The 21,989-nt window shown below is 39.7% G+C and overlaps 1 protein-coding gene across 5 annotated transcripts in view; it reads left to right on the top strand.

The window, feature by feature from the left end:
* REPS2 (RALBP1 associated Eps domain containing 2) overlaps positions 1 to 21,989 on the top strand; it is a 104,766-nt gene that overhangs the window by 63,242 nt on the left and 19,535 nt on the right. For 3 of the 5 annotated variants that reach the window (XM_060770036.2, XM_060770034.2, XM_060770038.2), the window contains 3 exons: positions 1,167 to 1,303; positions 10,888 to 10,952; positions 14,669 to 14,746. In XM_060770036.2, coding sequence (XP_060626019.2) covers positions 1,167 to 1,303; positions 10,888 to 10,952; positions 14,669 to 14,746 — 280 coding nt within the window. The remainder of the gene's footprint in view (positions 1 to 1,166; positions 1,304 to 10,887; positions 10,953 to 14,668; positions 14,747 to 21,989) is intronic. The other 2 variants (XM_060770040.2, XM_060770039.2) reach the window with 1 other exon arrangement.

Here is a 21,989-nt window from a genome sequence, read left to right as displayed (position 1 = left end):
TATTGCTGTTTTTAAATTGTTTTAAATTGTTTTTAAATTGTGTTAGATTTTAGCCTGTTCTTGTAAGCCGCTCCAAGTCCCAGGGGAGTGGCGGCATATAAGTTTGAATAATAAATAAATAAATAAATGTTAGACAGGGTTGACTGTCGGGAAGTAGTTACTAAGACGTTTGAGTTCTAAGCAAATGACAAATAAAAATATTGATTTTAGTTAAGTTATCTGTGTATTTTCATTAATATACTGCCTACATTTATACATTACATGATGAACACATGTCTGACTTCATGAAGTGCCCACATCCCAGATATGGGATTTGTTGGCATCTCATTTTGTCTGTTTAAAAGGAAAAGTTTTCCAACCCTGAAACCCTGAGTTCTTACAAGGGCATTGATTTCCAACCTTCAAATAAGAAAACTCCCTTATAATAGTGAGGGACACCTGGGAGATCTAGGCATGAAGAATTGTCAAAAAATTTCTTGAAGACAAAGGCTGTCTCACTACATCAAAACACCTTGCTAAAATTCCCAGTTTCCTGCACAAAGCAGAGACAACATTTTTCATTTTTCCAAAATGCATGCCCATACCCAGCACAGAAAAAATAGGAGACTGATGAAAAAGACTTGGAAAGGGCGGCGGGGGACAGACTAGTTATTGTAGTTTTGTGCTATTGTACTAAAGAAAGCTTTCTTACCACCCTGCAGATAAAGAGAAAAACTATGTGGCAAAACAAGGAGTTACATCCCTTCCCTTCGGAAATTCATGATTCAATATAAACATAATGGTGGGATCCAATTGCTAAAGCTAATTGGAGTTCATCCATTCATCCAGTATGAATATGGAATGTCAAAACTTTCATTGATTCAGTGACTCTACCGTAATTGGATCTAGAACAGTGGTTCCCAACCTTTTTTTTGACCAGGGACCACTCTCCAACATTAGTACCAAAAGGGTTACAAATCAGTTTTTGTTCAACTTTTGGTTCACTGGGGCTCAGCATGTGAAGATAGTGCCCTTTGCAAACAGACAGCCTGGACATGTGTTGTTTTCAAATGTACTGAACAATTGCTGTGTTAAAGACCTCTGGTGCTTGTTTACAACAACCTTTGCAGTATGCATAAAAACACCAGCAGCATTTCTCCTTTTAATATTGTCTTCTTTTCTCCAAGGTCTTACTCTAGCACATCTATTGAGGATGCCGTGAAAAAAGGGGGAGAGCCGCCAACTCCCCCACCAAGGCCACAGAAATCACATTCCAGAGCATCCTCCTTAGATCTAAATAAAATCTTCCAGCAAAATACCCAAGGTAAAGTTGCATATCCTGTCTTCCTTCTAAGCCAGGGGTCCTCAAACTTTTTAAACCGGGGGCCAGTTCACTGTCCCTCAGACCGTTGAAGGGCCAGACTATAGTTTTTTTTAAAAAAAATCAATTAAAAATTCCTATGCACATTGCACATATCTTATTTTGCTGTGTGGAAGGGCCCTTAGAGGGGGTTCTTTCTCGCCCTCTTTAGGCAGTAATTCCAGGAGCAGAGAATGGGGAATCTTCCTATTTCTAGTCTGAACAAAATCTGGCTACCAGTATTTAAAAAAACTCTAAAATTATAACTGTAAATAAAGAACAACATTCAAACACGGGAACTCCAGACAAGAAACAATCAGGGCCAGCTAATCACCTCTCAACAAAGGATTCTCCCTAAAAATTGTCAGGCTATGAAATGGTAATCAAGGTGGCCAATTGAAACATTCATACCTACCTCCAACAGACAAGAGTTCTTTCTCCCACCCTGGATCTTCCACAATTTTCCTAGTTAAAGGTTTTCCTTTGACATGAAGTCCAGTCGTGTCTGACTCTGGGGTGTGGTGCTCATCTGCATTTCTAAGTCGAAGAGCCGGCGTTGTTTGTAGACACCTCCAAGGTCATGTGGCCGGCATGACTGCATGGAGCGCCGGGGCAGCCTCCCTTGGCTGGCTCATGCTGCCCATCGGGCCTGACGGATAGCATGAGCCAGCCAAGGGAGGGGCACTGTGTGGGTGGGGGCGCTCCTCCTCCGCGGCCCGGATAAGTGCCCTTGGCGGGCCGGAAGTGGCCCGCGGGCCGTAGTTTGTGGACCCCTGTTCTAAGCATTCAGAGTAGTTTATAACTCTCTTGCATGAGGCTGAGATGATAACTTGTTCAGTTGTCTGTTTTAACTTATTCATACATCAAGAAAACTCAGCCATCTGTCCATTCTTACCAGAATAGTTATGATATTGAGCACTTTGAGGTACCAAAGATTATAAAACAGTGGTTCTCAACCTGTGGGTTCCCAGATGTTTTGGCCTTCAACTCCCAGAAATCCTAACAGCTGGTAAACTGACTGAGATTTTGGGGAGTTGGTAAGACAAAACATCTGGGGACTCACAGGTTGAGAACGACTGGTATAAAAGAACCTGCAAAGTATTTCGTTGTCCAGTTGGTGCCAGAGCCAATATAGAATAAAGCACCTTAACATATAGCACACACAGTATTCCACTGTCCTTTTATCACAGATCATATGTGCCAGTTCAGAAGCACAGGGAATAGCTTGAGGATCAACTCTTGCATCTTACAGAAATAACTTTAAGGCTTGTTTGAACTGATGGAAGGAGTGCATATTGAATTCCTAATCACATATGCATCATCTATTAAAGTGTGTAAGCCAAAAGATTTACCTCAAACTTGAAAGAACCATGTCTCCTTGTCTCATATATTCAGAAACTAGGGTTCTTGATCTATATGGAAAACGTAGGCATGGCCATCTACATATGCATCCATCTATCTTCATAAGTCTGTATAGTGGAAAGTGGTACACTATGGCATGTTTTGTATCATGATGTGGTGAAGAAGAAGCAATGATGATCAGATTCCTCCATGCTGCCTTTTGTGCTTCTGCTTTACATACCAAAAGGGAAAGCTTCCTAGCTCTAGCGCTACTTCCACCTGACCCGTTCTGCAGGGCTGCTTCTGCTGCAAACTGTGCGAGCAGCTGTTTCATTTCTTGAAAAGAAGAGCTGGTGCGTGCCAGCAATTTGCCTCATGAAGCATTTCTCTGCTAGGTCCCCTTTACTCATGCTGTTTTTAATAGGCTGATCAGTATATTAAATTAAGAAAGGTAGCAACTCAGACTAGTCTTTCAGGTTTTAAATGGTTTGATAAAAGCAGCAATACTCACAGTATATTTGTAAGTATACCATAGCACTGTACCTTATGGTTATTTTAAAAAAAGACTCTTTTTAAAATAGAGTGGTGAAAGAAGAGACCTTTAGGGAAACCTAAAAGAAGAACTTGACCCTCAACTCTTCCTGTCATGGCTCATATCTGGCCTTTTTGAAGGTCTAAATAGGAAAATGACAATGATAGTGGCCACTGATGGCTGGTTCATGAAGAGGCACAGGTACTTTCCCCTCTCCATGGAGTGGCTCTCGATGTAACCACAGGTCATATCAAAATCCATAATTGTGCCCCCAAAAATGTCCTCCATTTATACACAAGTTATACATAATTCTACATCTACATAAGTTGACGTACACGAGTATATATGGTAAAATACAAGATGCTAACCTGCATCAGTTGTGGATGCTCAGTTCCAATAAGGTTTCTTGCATTGTCCTTAGGAAATAATTGCAAAGGGCAAGAGAAAGTGGATACATACTGGACTCCATTTCACTCCTGTCTTTGTTGCAGTCTTAAGCCCTAGAATGCAAACATGCATTCAGTACATTGTTGTTGCTGGGAGCTGTTATGCTAAAAATTGAATAAATGATCCAGGTGAGTTCTTATATCTCACAGAAGATCACACAGAATGGGCTTAAGACTTCAGAGAAGAAAAGTAGAATTCCATAATCCAGTAATGGCACTCCCTCCACTGCTGAGTATTACTTTGGAGTTCTGATAAAACCATATAAATGAACTGCTGGAAGTATGAAAATCTATACACATAATAAAAGTGAAAATGGGTGTATATGGCGGAGGTGTCCACTTACACAGACAAGCTCCCACCTCCACAAACAAGCTATAGTTCCAAGTGCTGAGAAGCCTCCAAAGGCCCTTCCTCCACTGCCATGGCAGGTTAGAGCGAGTTCCATGAACATATAGCCAATGTCCTCCCCAAACACCATACTGCCCACTACCCAAGGAATGCTTTCATTAGGAGAGAATTTCATCCTAGATTTGACATGTATCATCCACCACAGGCAGGCATCTCAGGGTTCCTTGTGTAGAATTTGCATGACCCCAAACTAGTAGTAAATAAAATCTAGGCATTCAGCTGCTTGTTCTCATCACCACCTACCACCTCTCTTTTTAAATTCAGAGATATTATCCATTGAGCACACAGATTTACATGAAAGAGTAACTGAATATGCACTCAGGGATTTCCCTTACAATAAGAAAGGAAAATGAGACAAAGGCCCGACCTGGTAAATGTAAATAGGAGGGCTAAATGTGCTGGTCTGTCTGGTTTGCTTTATAGGAGGGGGCTACTGATGCAAGATAGTCCCCAGCCCCAACAAGATTTGTACAACTCCTGAATAAACAGGGCAGTGTATTCCTGCCTCTTGTTGTCTTTAAATGCTATCATAAGCCAGATATTTGGAGCCAAATACCTGAAAAATGATTTCATATTCTAATACAGTAAATGAAACCAGAACTTAATGTGGAATGGCTAGATCTTCATTACCGAAAAGTCCAGATAACAAAAAAGCAAGACAAGGAAATTCCTGGGTAGAATTTACCTATAGAAACATTTTCACAATGCATTATTACAAACCAGTTGTTCAGAAATTCTAATATAGTTTATAATTTAGGCCTTATTTTAAAACGCTGCCTCTGTACTCAAGTTACTATTTCTTTTAGTATAAGAATTTGATGTTCTACAGGAGAACAGACAAAATTAAGATGAGCAAATATGAAGGTGTTCATACTCATATTAAAATTAGAATACAGAAAATAATAATGGATTTATTGGCATACTATGCAATTTTTTGCGGAGCACTAAAATAAACTGTTAATTACAGAGTATCATGTTTAATGTAAGATGAAAGGGAAAGACCGGCTTCAGCCTGGTGTTGATATTTAATTGCTGCTTCCTAAAAGCAGCTTAAGGCATTTTATCTCCTTTGCTCTTTCCAATTTGATGGTTTTACATAATGCCATTTGGACCGAAGAAAGATGACATACAGTTTTCTGAGATTTTAGAGGCAACTGCATAAGAAAACAGCTGGGTGAAGATGCATACAAATGTAGTATCCATTTCCAGAGGTTTCCTACACTTCCAGAAAATGTCCATCTGCATCCACAGGAATAATGGGCATGTTCCTTCCCTTAGAAACAGAAATACTTAGTACACTTGTTGCAGTATATCATGCACTTTAAATCACAGAATTACATAGTTGTGCTTCCCATTTGTATGTCAGAAGCAGAAAAAATATTTCCAAACAAGAAAGGTTTGTGTATTTTTTGTTTATTTTCCACTGCTAAAAATTCCAAAGTTGGAACTACTGTAATAAACATTTTGTATTTTTTTCATTCTAAAATGTACATAATACATCCTGCTGCTGTCTTTACAGTGACAAATTCACCACAATTCTGTACTGTCTGCCTTTGTCTCCTCTTTACAGCATTTTATATACATACACACAGAATTAGAATAATGTTGTCCTCCTTTTGCAGAGTTTCTGCTGATACTTTGCTGGAAGAGCTTTGACTATGCCTGAGAATAGTGCTCACATAAGCGTGACTACTTTCAAACAGGTCAAAGATATTCTGAAACAGCGGGATTTTATGAATATTTCATGAATAGCTTAAGTTTAGAATTTTAGGATTAAGAAAGCAGGAAAGTGGGTCAGATATGCCTGGTCTGAGCAATTTGCTAGCCTAAAATGCTGAATTCTTAGATACAACATATTTTTTTTCAGAGCCAAACAAATTGTAGTGTTTATTTATTTATTTATCCTGATGAGAACAAAGCCATTTGTAAGAGGAAATGTTCTCAAAGAGTACAATCTGTAATGCTGGCAGTACTTGGGAGATAACTGCATGTGAAATCAGGACAAGTTCCAGCTCATTTGTCCTTTTTAATATAGTACACCCTTGTTTGAGGGAGCAGAGGTCAAACCTACCACAAATATGAAGGTTCATGGGTTTCTCAACAACAAGCCATGCCAAACTAATGTGATCTCTCTCAATGCAGGAAATGCTATGGATGTAGCATATCTTGATTTTAGTAATCCCTCCAGTAAAGTCCTCCATGATATTCTTGCAAACAAACTAGTAAAATGTATGTTATTTTGAGTTGATTTCTAATTGGGTGATTGGCCAAACTCAAAAGATGCTTGCCAATGGCTGCTCTTCATATTTGAGAGAAGTGACTAGCGAGATGAAACAGATTCCAGTGCTGGGCCCAGCGCTATTCAACATCTTTATCAATATTGCAGATGACATCCAATTAGAATAAGTAGATGACAGGATCAGACTTCATAATGACCTTAAAAGATGTGATTGCTGGGCCAAAACTAACAAGATGAATGTTTATAGATATTTTCCATGTAAATAAGCATTTTGGTCAAGGGGTGATGGTATGTTACCTAGGGTTTGAAAAGCCACTTTCCTTGTAGCTGACAGAAACTGCCTACTGGCAAAGCAACACTACGTAAGTTTCACCCTTTGACACTAACGGAGCAACACTGTCTCCAGTATCATTTTGCGAATCCTCACTGCCTGATTTTAAATGGTCTCTCATCGACTATCATGGATATTTTTGTTATTTAAATTATTTAATGGAGACTTTAGACATTAGTTGACATAAACATACATAAACGGTTAAACTTCCTCTCACAGAATTGGACATGGTGTTCAATTCTGGACTTCAAATTTAAAAGAGATATTGACAAGCTGGAAGGTGTACAGAGGAGAGCAACCAAAATAATCAAAGGTTTGGAGACTATGGTATATTTAGCCTGCAGAAGAGAAGGTTGAAAGGAGACATGATAGCCATGTATAAACATGTGAAAGGATATCATAAGAAAGAGGGAGAAGGCTTGTTTTCTGCTGCCCCGGAAACTAGAATTCGGAGCAATGGATTCAAAGTACAGGAAAGGAGATTCCACCTGAACACTAGTAAGAACTTCCTGACTGAAGGAATTACTCAGCAGTGGGACTCTCTGTCTTTAAGTTTGGTGGAAGCTTCTTCATTGAAGGCTTTTAAACAGTCTAGATGGAAATCTGTCAGAGGTACTTTGTTCTTTGTGCTTTTGGACTAGATGGCCCATGTGGCTTCTTCCAACTCTATGATTTTATGAGAAATGTAGTATATCCACTCCCTTCAAAAGCTCCAGTTGGTTTACAAATCTGATGCAATCTTGTTTAAAGCTTGATTTCTCTCTTCCATGTATGCGCACCAGCCAGGGGCCAGAAAAGCTTTACATGGAAGGCGTAAAAATGGCATCAAAGAACCAGTTAAACCATCCTTATTACAGCTGTGTCATCCATTTGGGGAAAAAATGTCTGCAGTATTTCACTGCAGTAAACACTGTTTATAGGAGCTTTTTAATGTCTATGGCCACCTAATAAACTTAGCTCTAATTATTATGATTATCCGAGACACTGCTAGTGTGGCTTTAAATATAACTATGGGTTGTGTTAGATATGACACTGGTCACACAACTAGTGTGAATAATGTCAGATTTTGAAAGTGAAATAGCACATGCAACAAGCCTTACCCCAACTGGGACCTTATTGAGGAGTGAGCACATACATACTCCTTTGTTAGCTCTCTTTGATCTAGAACTCATTTTCTGCACACCTGATATTTGCATTGGATGAAACATTTCCAATTGGCAAATAGCAGAAGTGGAACCCATTCAGAGCTTCAGTGAGGCATAGAATACTGTATTAAAACCTTTTCCCTTCCTCTAAACCAGCTATCCACATCTTGTTTACTGTATAAAAGCAATTGCCAGTTACCTTAATCTCTTCAAGTCTAGTTTCACTGTCTGAAGCAAGCTCTGCAAAAATACCCTTTTCATATAATGGAAACTATACAAGATTTAGTATAGGTGAAATTACCCAATATGAATATTTACCAAGTATCAACTAAAATATTCCACATTTCTTCAGTAAAATTTGAAATACCGTCAGCTTTCCATATCTGCAGGGGATTGGTTCTAGGACTCTCTGCAGATACCGCTATCAATGGATGATCCAGTTCCTCATATAAATTGGCAGACTATGTACTGTATTTGCAGAAAACTACACACCCTCCTGTACTAGATTAAGTACCTAATGCAGTGTTCTGTATTGTTTTGAGCTCAGAAGGATCGTCTAAAGAGATGTACAGCTGGAGAGAGATTGGGGATCTGTGAGATGCTGGAAGAGGTGGATTCGTTCCAAGCCCTGCACTGGATTCATGCCATTGCACGAATATTCAGTCTCCCGCAAACCTCAGATCTAATTTGTTCACTGCTTGTATTGCGTATTTTCAGTCTGTGACTGGTTGAATCCATAGATCTGGAGGACTGACTGAACAGTTCATCTCTAAGTCTATAGCTGAGGAAAAGCTTTTAGCTGTGATTGTTGTAAGTTACAATAGAAGCCAAAGAATATTATGAAGAGATGGGATCAAGATCTTGATCTTATAAGTTTTCTTGCCTCTCAGCATTAGCCACACTGGCTAGGGATGCTTCCACACTAGACTTAAATGCGTTCTGATGCAGGTTAAAAACCCCCACTTTAGAATGTGTTTAAGTCCCCCCACACACCCCAAAAACCAAGGCTTTCCCATGGGGATGTCTACATGCCATCCCAGTAACTACCAGGATGGCATACAGCCACCTCAAAGCTCCCCAAAATAACACCTAAAAATTTAAAAAACTTACCTGCTGCCGTTATTATCCTCCTCATTCTCTCCTAGCATGAGGAAACAATGTGCCAGTAGACCGGGGGTCCTGGCACATAATTTCCTCACACCAGGAGAGCACAAGGAGGAAGATAATGGCACCCAGTAAGTTTTAAAAATGTTTAAGGGTTTGTTCTGTGGGAGAGGGAAGTGCCCTCTTGTTGTTTTGGGCTCATGAAGACCGAAAAACAGAGACAGCTGTGTGGATTGGGCCCAGAGATTGCATGATGCTGCCCCTGGGTCCAATCCACACAAAGCCCACACAGAGCAGCGTCATTTGGACACATCTGGTAAAACTGAGATGGGCCTCAGTTTAAAGGCATGTCTGAATAGACACTAAGCCTGATAGGTATTGCAAACCAACATAAGAAAGCCCACTTTTTCCCACTCCTATTTTAGAAAAATAGTTGTGATAAGAATTCTAGTACCGCAATATGTACTTTTTCTTTTTTCTGATAACTGTGATGTAACTGCTTATTTTATTGATACAATTGCCTAAATTCTAATAGTTCCTTGGCACATGGATGTGTGGGAGATGAGATGGTTATTAGGCAAGTACAAAACTGTGAGTGCACTTTGTTCTGCCTTTTCCTCCCCCCCCCCCCCCCCCGAATGTGCTCTGGACGCTATTCAGTATTTTACCCATAAATTTTAAACTCATAAATCTCAGTTATTCTGGTATATTTTGTAAACATCTCTATGCAGAAATGTTTAAAAATAAAAACATGGTTTGTTTTTAAGGCTTCATGCACTCTAATAAATGCATGTGCAATAAGATTTATAGAACACATTTACCCGTTTCGCATTCCCATGGCGTGACTTCATTGCTCAAATTTAAACAGTCAAATAGCAAACAGAAAGGGGGTTGCTAAGGATCTTTTTTGCATGTTTTTGCCAAAAAGGATCTGTAGTTATATGGGGTTTCTATGAGGTTAACTATCAAGAGATTCCTCAGTCATGCTTCATATGTACATGTAATCTATGTGGCATTATAATGGCTTCACAAAGCCTCCTCTTCTTGCAGTTCTGGCCTCTAAGGATTTACAGATTTAACTGGATCCAGATTGGGAAGTATAATAGATGGTCCCATCATGGGTGTTAGCATCTCAGATTGCTGGCTCAGAACAGAAAACTGAATTCTATTGAGTTACCATAAAGGCCTAAACTGACTGTTATTCGGTCTCTTCCCTCTTCAACCCCTGCCAAAAATATTTAAAAGCTGCAACTAGCCCCTCCAGTTGCTAGGACATCTAATTCCAGATGTTCTTTTTACAACTGTACTTTTTCATACCATCCCATTTTATTTCAGATCCTTTTTTAACATCCACATTGGAATATTTTTCAATTAAAAAAAAAGACTGTAGTGTTGGTAACAAAGAACAGCAAGCTCAAGGGTTGCTTGGCTTCTATGTACAGCATTCCTTTATTTCATTGTAATTTGTTGAACTGAACCAGCCTTACTTATCTTTATTACACTTTTACTGCACTTTAGCAGACAGGGACAGAGTGGGCAACTGTGATACTTAGGATGCTTTGGGATTCATTCCCATATTGTTGGTTGTGTTGTCTAAGATATGCTGGGGAGCTGTAGGCTAAAATATCTGAAAGCCCACATTTCTCTAATAATAATAATAATAATAATAATAATAATAATAATAATCTTTATTTATACCCCGCCACCATCTCACCCAATGGGGAATCGGGGTGGCTTACACGAGGCCAAGCCCAAACAGCAAATTACACTGAAATAAAATACAATAAAATAAAAACCAAAATGCAAATAACAACATAAGCAGTATACACAAAACATAAGAATGCAACTAACAATCATAATGACAATGAGCAGGCCGTAAGGGAGAACTCATAGAGAAGCGGAAACAAGAAACCCCAGAAACAAATGGCTGTGATAGTTTATTTAGTTTCAGGTTACCCTCACATTTTTTTTAATTTCTCCCTCTTTATTCTTTTGTTTCAGCACTTAGAGCAGGTTGGCTACCACCACCACCACCTGCTTTACCCCCAAGACCTTTTGCCTCACAGGTATGTATACAACTTCAACACGAGAGCTTTGTGCCTCTTTTATAAGCAGAAGGCACTAGGAATGTTTCTGGGTAGCCAAGAAGTAATCTGTCTTGACCCAGCAATGTCTTCATATTAGAGTTCTTTTAAAAAGGTGTTAAGAATATCAAATATTTCATGTGATGAGTACCTGATAACAAAGAGTATTCCAATTCAGAGATGGAATCAAGAGGTCAAATATTAAATTAATTTAACCAAAATGAATAATTCTGCCATGTAAATGGGGGTGAGGTTGGTGCAGATTATGTAAGACAAAGGCATTATCTTAAGCAGATTCTATGCTGCAATTTTCCATATAATTGGAGTAAGCAGTCTATCCAAACAAGTGTGTGTGTCTCATCTGTCTCTGTCCCCCTTTCACTGCCCCTCAGACTTTGTTCTTTTTTTGACATAGACTTGGTCATTTAGACAGTCAAACCATGGAAATAATTGGAACTTAAATTAGTCATTATTTAAACACTTTTTATTTTAGTGGCTTTGTTCTGACTATTAAGAGTCAGTATGGTGACCTTGGATAAATTACTCTTTGTTAGTTTTAAGATAAAGGCAATGGCAAACCTCTGAATAAACCTTGCCAAGAAAGCTCTGTGTTAGGGTCTCCACAAATTATAATCAACTTGAAGGCACATAACAAGAATACATTTGACTATGCCAATCTTCTCTGATAATCCATATGCTGTTATTTATTTTATTATTATGCAATACTATGCATGTTAGCAATTTGTCCTCCATTTAGTAATGTTTACTATTTTGTAATTGTGATTAGGATTGCAGCCTTAACCTATTTCTGTTCAAATCAGATGGCTGATGTTACAGTGCTATCAATAGGAAACATTAACACCTAATTAAGAACAATTTTAACCATTATTTGCAAGGAAAAGGGGACAGCTCATAGCTGCTGAGTTAATGAGTATTGGTGCATCTACACTGTAGAATTAATGCACTTTGACTCCACTTTCACTGCCATGGCTCATTGCTATGGAATCACGGGAGTTGTAGTTTTACAAGATGTTGAGCCTTCTCTGTCAAAGAGTGCTGGGGCTTCAACAAACTACAGTCCCTAGGATTCCATGGGATTTATCCTTGGCAGTTAAAGTGGCATCAAACTGCATTATTTCTACAGTGTAGATGAACTCTATCACTTCCAAAGTTGCAACATAACATATGCGAAGAAGAGCTAGAGTGTATAGTTGGATAACAAGTGGGGAACAGCAACGAAGCTTGGACTTGAATTCAGACTCAGGAAAGCTGTGAAATTTCACACTGCGCATTCAAAGTCCCGTTCAGAATGTCTCTGCTTTTGGAGCTATTGTTCATTCTCTATTTGAAAATAATGTCCAAACAATGCTTATTAGGAAGATTTACTATGCACTGAATTAACTTTCCCGAGGTCAAAGATTATTTTGGATGCCTTATTTCCTGGCCCAACATTTAGATCATTTAGCAAGTCTTGTTGGCATGGGGTAAGGGGGTTGTTCAGAAGAACCCATTCTCCTGCGTAATTATCCTAGATACTTACTGTACATATGAGTCTTGAATTTTTAGTAGGAAAAGCAACCCCCCCAAAAAACGGGGGTGACTTATCCACAGATTTCTCTAAGTAAGTACTTTACCTTCATACTTTACCCCCCAAAAAAGAGGCATTTCCTCATCTGAAAAACAACAATGTCTTTGAATGTCAGAGGAAATGGCGGTGGAGGTGGCCCTGGGTGGCTGGTCTCCTGAATGGTTGCTGGTTCTTTTCCCTCTCTGCCGAATAACCCTCAACGAATCCACAGGTCATATCAAAATCTACAATTTTGCTCCCTGACCTGCCCTTGACTTACACATGAAGTCAACTTATACATGATAATATACAGTAACCCCTGAGAACTCCATAGACCTTCATTTTTGGCTTTTACAAATATTCTTGTTCTTTCAGGCTTTCACTAAAAAAAAAACCCCATTGTGGTATTTATTAAAGCTTTATGGCATAGTTTATTCTTAAAGTATGTGGATTCAAGGTTCCTTTTTGATTTAACATTAATCTGTAGCCATTTTATATTGTAAATGGTCTTATGGGGTCCCCAATCTTGAAAGGATTTACAAATTCAAATAAATAAATAAATAAATTCATTATGGGTACCATTCAGTATTTCAGGAATGCTAATTGTAACTTTGGAACTAAAATACTTGCTTGCAGAATATGTTGTGCCCCATGAAGACCCCCACCGTTTAACCCTAGTTAAGCCTCTTTTAGTTAGAGAGATTAATATTTTATCTACAGTTTCTGGGGGGTCAGACTAGACAGCCTCTTTGCATTTGAAGCCTCCATCTCCCTGTCCCTTTAAAAATCCCCTCAGGGACGAATCCTCAAGTAAGGCACTTCTGATTCTTGGAACAGTCAGCCTTTTCGTGATTGGAAGGTGAAGAGAGAGGAAAGTCGGAAGATCTAAAACAGCACATTCATTCAGAGCTGTATTCAAGTCCAGTCAGAGTTAAATAATGAGACCATCTTAGAGACAGTTGAACACCATACAAGAAAGAGACAATAAGAAGAAATAAAGATTCAAGAGCCTCAGATCGGTCAGAACTATGTCTATCTCTCAAAGGTTTTACATCTCCTCATAAAGACTTTGTAGTGAGACTCAGGAGGAGAGAAAGTCTAAAATTCTTGTCAGTTAATAAATTCTTGTTTGATTCAACTATATAATTTCCAATCTGTTCCCTGCATAGATAGTTCACCTTCCAAGTAGTTAAGATAGCATGGGCTCAGAACAGAATACAAATAATTTTACTTATACAGCTTAAGACACATTGTGTGGATATTTTCAGAACACTCTCAAAGTCAGTATCAATCATACTACTTTCATATGGAGTTATACATTCAGAAAGTATTCCAGAAAGAGTTTGCTAACAATTTCACCTCTATATTTGCCTAACACACTCTTGTCTTGCTTAACTCATTTTGAGATCTAAAATCCAAGCATGAACTGCCCTAAGGTCACTAGTCTCCTTCACTGACTACTCTTTACTCTTCCACTGCGTCCTACATCTATGAAATTCATATTTTACCTTTCCTCCTCCACAAAGCATCTCTCTAATTCTTTTTAGTCTAAAAGTGTTTCATCTTGTGTACTATTTTGCCACAATCATTTATTATTCCATTTTCCCCCAAATTTGTATCATTTGAAATTTTTACTGCTTCATAGAGAAGAAAACCAGATTTATTCTCTGCTGGTTACAGGCATGTAGCCGGGGGGGGGGGGGGGGGGAGCCTCAGGGGGCTTCAGCCCCCCCCCCCCCCTGAAATTCTCATGGTGGTTCACGAAAAGGCCTTACTGGTGCATTACTTAAACTGTTATGTTTATTCATATCATGATCTGATCACCATACTCAATATATCCCATATGCATGGGGATATTGGGGTAATGATACAAAAGATTTGCTAGGGTAGACCCTCTTTCACTCAGACTCAGCCCCCCCATGAAACTCAGCCCCCACAAAACTCAGCCCCCCGAAACCCCCCCTGAAAAAAATTCAGCCCCCCCCCCCCCGAAACAAAATCCTGGCTACGGGCCTGGCCGGTTATATTAAAGTTCAGTCTTAATTTGGCATATTCTTTTCCCTTTCCATCTTTATTGTGGTCTCTTCTGATTAAAAGACATACAGAGATGGAATCTACTTTCATTCTACAGGTTTGTCACCCTAACACAAATGCAGAATCAAATGCTCAGCCCAAATCAAGCTACGTAGACTTCAGACTTCAAGAACAGGTACAATTTTAAATTATAAAATTATACTTTTATTTCTTGCTCACACAGCATTTCTTTGCTCAGACATTGGTCAGCAATAGGTTTCTTTATATGAACCCCCAAATGCTACCCCAAATTAATATGTAAACAAACCCTACTCTGAAATCCAAACAGCCTGACTAGCCAATCTTAACAACATGTTTACTGAGAAGGAAATGATACTGATTCCAGAAAGGTTTGTTTCCATAAAAATATGTATAGGATTACTGTCCAATGTTGTTTGGAAATGCAAACCTTGAGATAACAATTTGAAAGAAGATTAATTTGCTAGACCACAGCTTGCAGCTAGCAGAAAGATGACACTTTTCTAAGGCCTTGCCTGCCCACCTGGTCTGTACGAAGCCACAAACAAATGTAAGATATGAAAGGTACTTCTCTCTCCTATCAAGGAAGAAAGAGATGCTTATAGAAAGCAAGATACTCCTAGGGGTGTACGATATAAGACTAGTATTTATCTACAGTTCTATTTATTTACATTTATATCCTAAAGGGCTAAAAAGAAATACAAGATTAGTTAAAAAACTTGAATGAAAACCATCAATAACTGTTCAAAAGCACACATCTGATTAAAACTTCTGCAATTCTATGCAGAAGAGTGAGGTCCTGTGCTGTTCTTTATGCCATGGTGCAGGCATGTAGCCGGGGGGGGGGGGGGGGGGGCTTGAGGGGCTTCAGCCCCCCCTTGAAATTCTCATGGTGGTTCGCGAAAAGGCCTTACTGGTGCATTATTTAAATTGTTATGTTTATTCATATCATGATCTGATCATCATACTCAATATGTCCCATATGCATGGGGGTATTGGGGTAATGATACAAAAGGTTTGCTAGAGTAGACCCTCTTTCACTCAGACTCAGCCCCCTGCCCCTGAAACCCCCCCTGAAAAAACTCACACCCCCCCCCCCCCCCGAATCGAAATCCTGGCTACGGGCCTGCCATTGTGTACAATAGTATAGAGTGGGGTTTCATTCATGCAAGCAGGGATCTCCTACTTTCTCCATTCACACCACTCCCTTCATTCCTCTGGGAAAGAGGCCACCCAACTTCCCAAAACAAATTTTGAGACTGCTGCAGAGGAGACATGGGGTGCATCCACATTCTAGAACAAATGTGGTTCGGCATCATTTTAAATGCACAAATACTATTTTCTCACTCTTTTCAGGTATTGTTTATCGTGTCAGAAATGAGAGTACTGTTGTAATGTATTTAAAAACAAAAACAAAGTAAAAAACTTGGCATTGTACGAAATGTCCTATGACCACTTGGAGTGCCTCTGGTGTTGCTATAAGAAGATCCTCCATTGTGCATGTGGCACACTTTTCAGGTGAAAGTGAGATAGAGGCAACTGTCCAACAGGTTTCTGAATGAGTTGGGTAAAGTCGAGGGATAATATTCTGTGTCAAACTGCATTTATCATTTCATTTTTTAAAATGTAAAAAATCTTGGTGCTAAATATTGTTCCATTTTCTCATCTTGTAGATAATTTGCTTTAAACCCATGAAAATATTATATATAGTACTTGGAGCTTGGAATTTTTAAGTTTGTGAGTTATATTACTTAATGGGCCCTTTGGTTGAAAGTGCCATGTAATACAAATAAAAGAGCTCTGCTTTCAGAATAAAGGAATAGTAGAAATTATTCTGGCATCACATATCATTATGATTTGGATGTCATTGGGGTCTCTGTACTGACTGATGAAAGAGAAATAGTCTTTTTAAAAAACTATTAATAGTTGCATAGAGCCAATACACTATATTTATATGCACAAGATAGTTGAGCAATGCATTTATTGCAAGTGTTTTAGTTTTGCCGAGACATTTGAAAGGCATTGGGGAATAGTTCTCTGTAATAGCACAGCATTCTTCCTTACCAAAACAGCTGTTGTGTCTACCATCAGTACATTTCATAGACGTTAGACCACTCTCTTAAATAGGACACTTCAGTGAGGCTTTTCCAGGAGTGGAGTGTTAATATTAGTCTGTTACAGTAAAAATAACAAAAAAATCTTGGGACTCCTTATAAAAATATAATGGCCTAACCTTTATGAACTAGAAATTCCCAGAGTTCTTGATATTTTCCCTGTTGTAGAAGAGGAGTATCTTTGAATAATTTATAATAAATTTAGATTAAAGAGCATTCAGTTGTAAAAGTAGGTAATGTACTAACATCATGATATCTTGCTCCAAGCGGCCATGAATGCCATGGCCATGTAGCCTCTCTTCTAATAGAGGAAATACTAATAAAGATACAAGAGTGGTAATACATATGTACAAAAGCCATAATACCAGATACCATCTAAGTATGCAGGTACTTGACCATCCTAAAGATCTTACAATCTAAAAGATTTACAAGTTTCATATGGTAATAAATGATAGTGTTATATCAGATGCTGAGCACTCCTGATCCCTCCCAGATGCAGAAGATTCAAAATGAACTGGTCCTTTATCAGACAATGAATTGAATGACATATCCATGCTGGAAACCCCTAGAGCAAAGTCCACAGACATAGATCTAATGTTGGTGATTTGCTAGCTCAAGGGGCCAAAATGAGATTTATTTTTAATGTCAAAAGCATAGCATAAATAAGTATAAAACTGATAAAAAAATAGAAGTACAAGTGGCTAAATAATTTTTTACCAATTACAAACAGCAACCACATTGTCTGTAGCCTTAAACAATTCTTCCCCTGTGCATGAGGCAGGGCGTGAGCAAGCATACAGATGCAGAGTTGTTTGTTCTGCTCCACAGTCATACAAAGTGGAGTATTCTTCAAGGTAGTGTCATTTTGCCAGGTTGTCTTACGATCTGCCCACTCCACTTCTGAGATCATCAAGTTTGCAGATGACACCAAACTGGGAGGGATAGCCAATGCTCCAGAGGACAGGAGCAGGATTCAAAACCATCTTGACAGATTAGAGAGAGGGGCCAAAACTAACAAAATGAAGTTCAACAGTGACAAATGCAAGATACTCCACTTTGGCAGGAAAAACGAAATGCAAAGATACAGAATGGGGGATGCCTGGCTCGAGAGCAGTACGTGTGAAAAAGATCTTGGAGTCCTCGTGGACAACAAGTTAAACATGAGCCAACAATGTGATGTGGCGGCAAAAAAAGCCAATGGGATTTTGGCCTGCATCAATAGGAGCATAGTGTCTAGATCTAGGGAAGTAATGCTACCCCTCTATTCTGTTTTGGTTAGACCACATCTGGAATATTGTGTCCAATTCTGGGCACCACAATTCAAGAGAGATATTGACAAGCTGGAATGTGTCCAGAGGAGAGCGACTAAAATGATAAAAGGTCTGGAGAACAAGCCCTATGAGGAGTGGCTTAAGGAGCTGGGCATGTTTAGCCTGAAGAAGAGAAAGCTGAGAGGGGATATGATAGCCATGTATAAATATGTGAGAGGAAGCCACAGGGAGGAGGGAGCAAGCTTGTTTTCTGCTTCCCTGGAGACTAGGACGCGGAACAATGGCTTCAAACTACAAGAGAGGAGATTCCATCTGAACATGAGGAAGCTTCCTGACTGTGAGAGCCGTTCAGCAGTGGAACTCTCTGCCCCGGAGTGTGGTGGAGGCTCCTTCTTTGGAGACTTTTAAACAGAGGCTGGATGGCCATCTGTCAGGGGTGATTTGAATGCAATATTCCTTCTTCTTGGCAGGGGATTGGACTGGATGGCCCATGAGGTCTCTTCCAACTCTTTGATTCTATGATTCTATGCTTCTATGACTGTTCAGGGATTTCCAAGTTGCCTGTTCTTGGTTTGCCCCTGAAGGGAGATCCTCATGGAGGGCCATCCATTTGAGATTTCATGGTTTAGCTGCCCAGAGGGATACTCTTGCTGTTGCTGGGGGAATGTTAAGAGGAGTGGTGGTTCTCATGAAGCTTTCCCTTGATTTAAGTCTACTGGGAAGAGGCCGCCAGCCATGCCATTTTCTCGCCTGAGGGCTGAGAAAATCAGTATATAAATAAAGTAAATAAAAGTAAATAAATAAATAAATGTTCTTGGGCAGGTTAGGTGTGGGTTATGTCTTGCTGGATCTTAACCTCCCTCTTTCCCCTGACATGAACCCAGACTTTATTTAAGCACTTTAGCCTAGCATAGCATTTTCCCCATCCCTTGGTTGGTTTCAATGGTAGTGATTCTTGAAAGGAAAAGAAAGAGAAAGAGAGATGCACAGGGGAAGATAGCTTCTCCATGTTCTGACTGCTTGCAGCTTTGGCCAGAGCTTGGAAGAACTTTTTGAACTGTAAATCCAAGAATCTCTGGTTGGGATCCATAGTCCACCAAGTAATTTTTTCCAAGGTTGGCTACCTATGTTCCCGCTTGGTCTTTTTTGGATAAGTCTCGAATAATAATAAAATGTAAGGCATGCTGTTAATTATGCAACCAGGCTAATTCCCCAAGTACTGTTTGTGTGGATTTATTTTTTAGATTGTTATGCCAACATTTTTTAAATAAAATAAAATAAAATAAATGCACAATAGTGTCATACAGCACATAGTAATGATCATGTTTTCTACTGGCCAGATAAGTAAGAACTTTCCTAAGGAATTCTGGAAAAAAAATACCTTTATTTTTTAAAAAAATGTAAGACTTCAAAAAGTGAGGACCCTATTAATATAGCTATAGAAGAAGTGTACATGTTATGCCTTCACTCCTACTTTAATCCAGTTTTGTGAAAGTAGAGTATAAAAGCAGATTGGTAGTATTTTCATCAAGGTCCTATTCATTACTTCTAAAAGCACTAAGCACTCTTGCCACTTATATATGTTAGTGCTTTCCTCCAAAACCTTATCACCGATTCTCAGATGGCTCTTTAGAAAACCAGAGAGAAAAAGCTTATCGAAATTTGAGCATTGCAGAGTGCTGCAAAAGCAGTCAGCCCAGCAAGATTTTGGCAGCTTGTTGCATTTACATCCCTGTAGGTTTTCTTTTGGTGCTATCACTTTCAGCTTCTATAACAAGCTGTATAAAGAAACGGATGGTTCACTGTGCTGGATACTTGGCTCACAATCTGAACAGAAAAGGTTTAACTTCTTTGAGGAAAATGTCTTGCAAGCAAAATAGATTTGAAGCCTCAAAATCAACAATGTTTTGAACGGGAAATGAACCCCTCAGAATATATTGGATGATGAAAAACACTGCCAAATGTTCACCACAATTCTCTTTTCCTCTTTCTCACCTTTCCCTTGGCCAACTTCTTTTTATACGGTAACATTAAACAAATGCAGTTTGCATTATGGCATTCGTAATTTGGAGTTCTTCGTTATAGGAAAAAAATCTGATATAAGCAGCTTTTAAAAGAAATAAATCTGTGGGAAGCATGCTGACAAGATTTTCATTTGAATGGGTTTTTGACAATTTGCCTGAAACCATCATCTTTAGAGATTTACATACCACATGTCTTACTAAACCTGAATTCATTGTGGTTTTCTTGCAGCTTCCAAGCAAAAATGCAAGTAGTGGTTTATATTGTAAAAAAAAATTAACCTGGAAATACACTAGGAAGCTATGGGTTTTCATGGTGATTGCACTGTATCTGTAGATTTGGTAAATACTTCTAGGAATTTGAGATAGTTTGGGGAGGCCTTGCTTTTGATCCCGACTTCTTCACTGGCACATCTGGTGGGGACGAGAGACAGGACCTTCTCAGTGGTGGCCCTTTGCCTGTGGAACTCCCTCCTTAGGGATATTAGATTGGTCCCCTCTCTCCTGACCTTCCGAAAAAAGTAAAAACCTGGCTCTTTGAACAAGCCTTTGGAAATGCAATGCAATAGACAAACACAGATTTGTGTAAGATTGAAACATGGAATGGCTTAGACCAGGCATGGGGAACCTTCGGCTCTCCAGGTGTGGTGGACTTCAACTCCCACAATTCCTTGAGGCCAAGGTAAGCCTTTGGGGTGAATGCCGAGCCTCAAGGAATTGTGGGAGTTGAAGTCCACCACACCTGGAGAGCCGAAGGTTCCTGACCCCTGGCTTAGACAATGCTACTGGAAAATGTGATTAACAGGAAGATTTTGTATGTTTTAATAGTTTTGTACGGATTTTATAATGTTTTAAATTTTTAAATTGTATATTGTGGATTGTTATGGCATCAAATTGCTGCCAACTTGTGAGCCGCCTTGAGTTGCCTTCAGGCTGAGAAAGGCGGGATAGAATAAATGTAAATAAATACATACATACATGAAGCAGTTACCAATGAAAACATATTTGGCAGCATCCCTGAAAACATATAGGGGTACCAGCCTCACTGCATTCAGCGGACTCGCTTTTCATTAGACTAGTGTAAAATTACACCATCAGAAATGTAAATTCCTTTAAATCTCCTATTTTGCAACAAGCTTTTTTTATTATTTATTTATTTATTTGCTTTTCTTCTATACCGCATATATCAGCCTTACGGCGACTCTATGCGGTTTACAGTGCGATTAATAACAATTACAATAAATAGGACATAACATACACAACATATAACAGATAATCATCTACGCCTGAATGAAATCAGATCTCGTTCTCATAATCCTTTAGCCGTTCCTTGTTCAGTAATGCCGTCATTGTAAGTTCAATTGCATTGTTGACTGAATGCCTGTTCGTAGAGCCACGTCTTGGTCCTCCTCCGGAACGCTAGCAACGAAGGGGCCTGCCTGATGTCCACGGGTAGGGCATTCCATAGCCGAGGGGCCACCACCGAGAAGGCCCTGTCTCTCGTCCCCGCCAACCGCGCTTGTGACGCTGGCGGGACCGAGAGCAGGGCCTCCCCGGACGATCTTAACGTCCTTGCCGGCTCATAGGAGGAGATGCGTTCGGAGAGGTAGGTGGGGCCGGAACCGTTTAGGGCTTTATAGGCTAAAGCCAGCACCTTGAATTGTGCCCGGTAGCGAATTGGCAGCCAGTGGAGCTGGCTCAACAGAGGAGTGGTGTGCTCCCTGAGAGCCGCTCCCGTTAACAACCTGGCTGCCGAACGCTGGACCATCTGAAGCTTCCGGGCAGTCTTCACGGGCAACCCCACGTAGAGCGCGTTGCAGTAATCTATACGGGATGTGACAAGAGCGTGGACTACCGTGGCCAAGTCAGACTTCCCAAGATACGGGCGCAGCTGGCGCACAAGTTTTAATTGTGCAAATGCTCCCCTGGAAACCGCTGAAACCTGGGGTTCCAAGCTTAGCGAAGAATCCAGGGTCACACCCAAGCTGTGAACC

Source organism: Anolis sagrei, chromosome 3 (genome assembly GCF_037176765.1).
Source record: "Anolis sagrei isolate rAnoSag1 chromosome 3, rAnoSag1.mat, whole genome shotgun sequence".
NCBI lineage: Eukaryota > Metazoa > Chordata > Lepidosauria > Squamata > Dactyloidae > Anolis > Anolis sagrei.
This window is presented reverse-complemented; position numbering and strand designations above follow the sequence as displayed.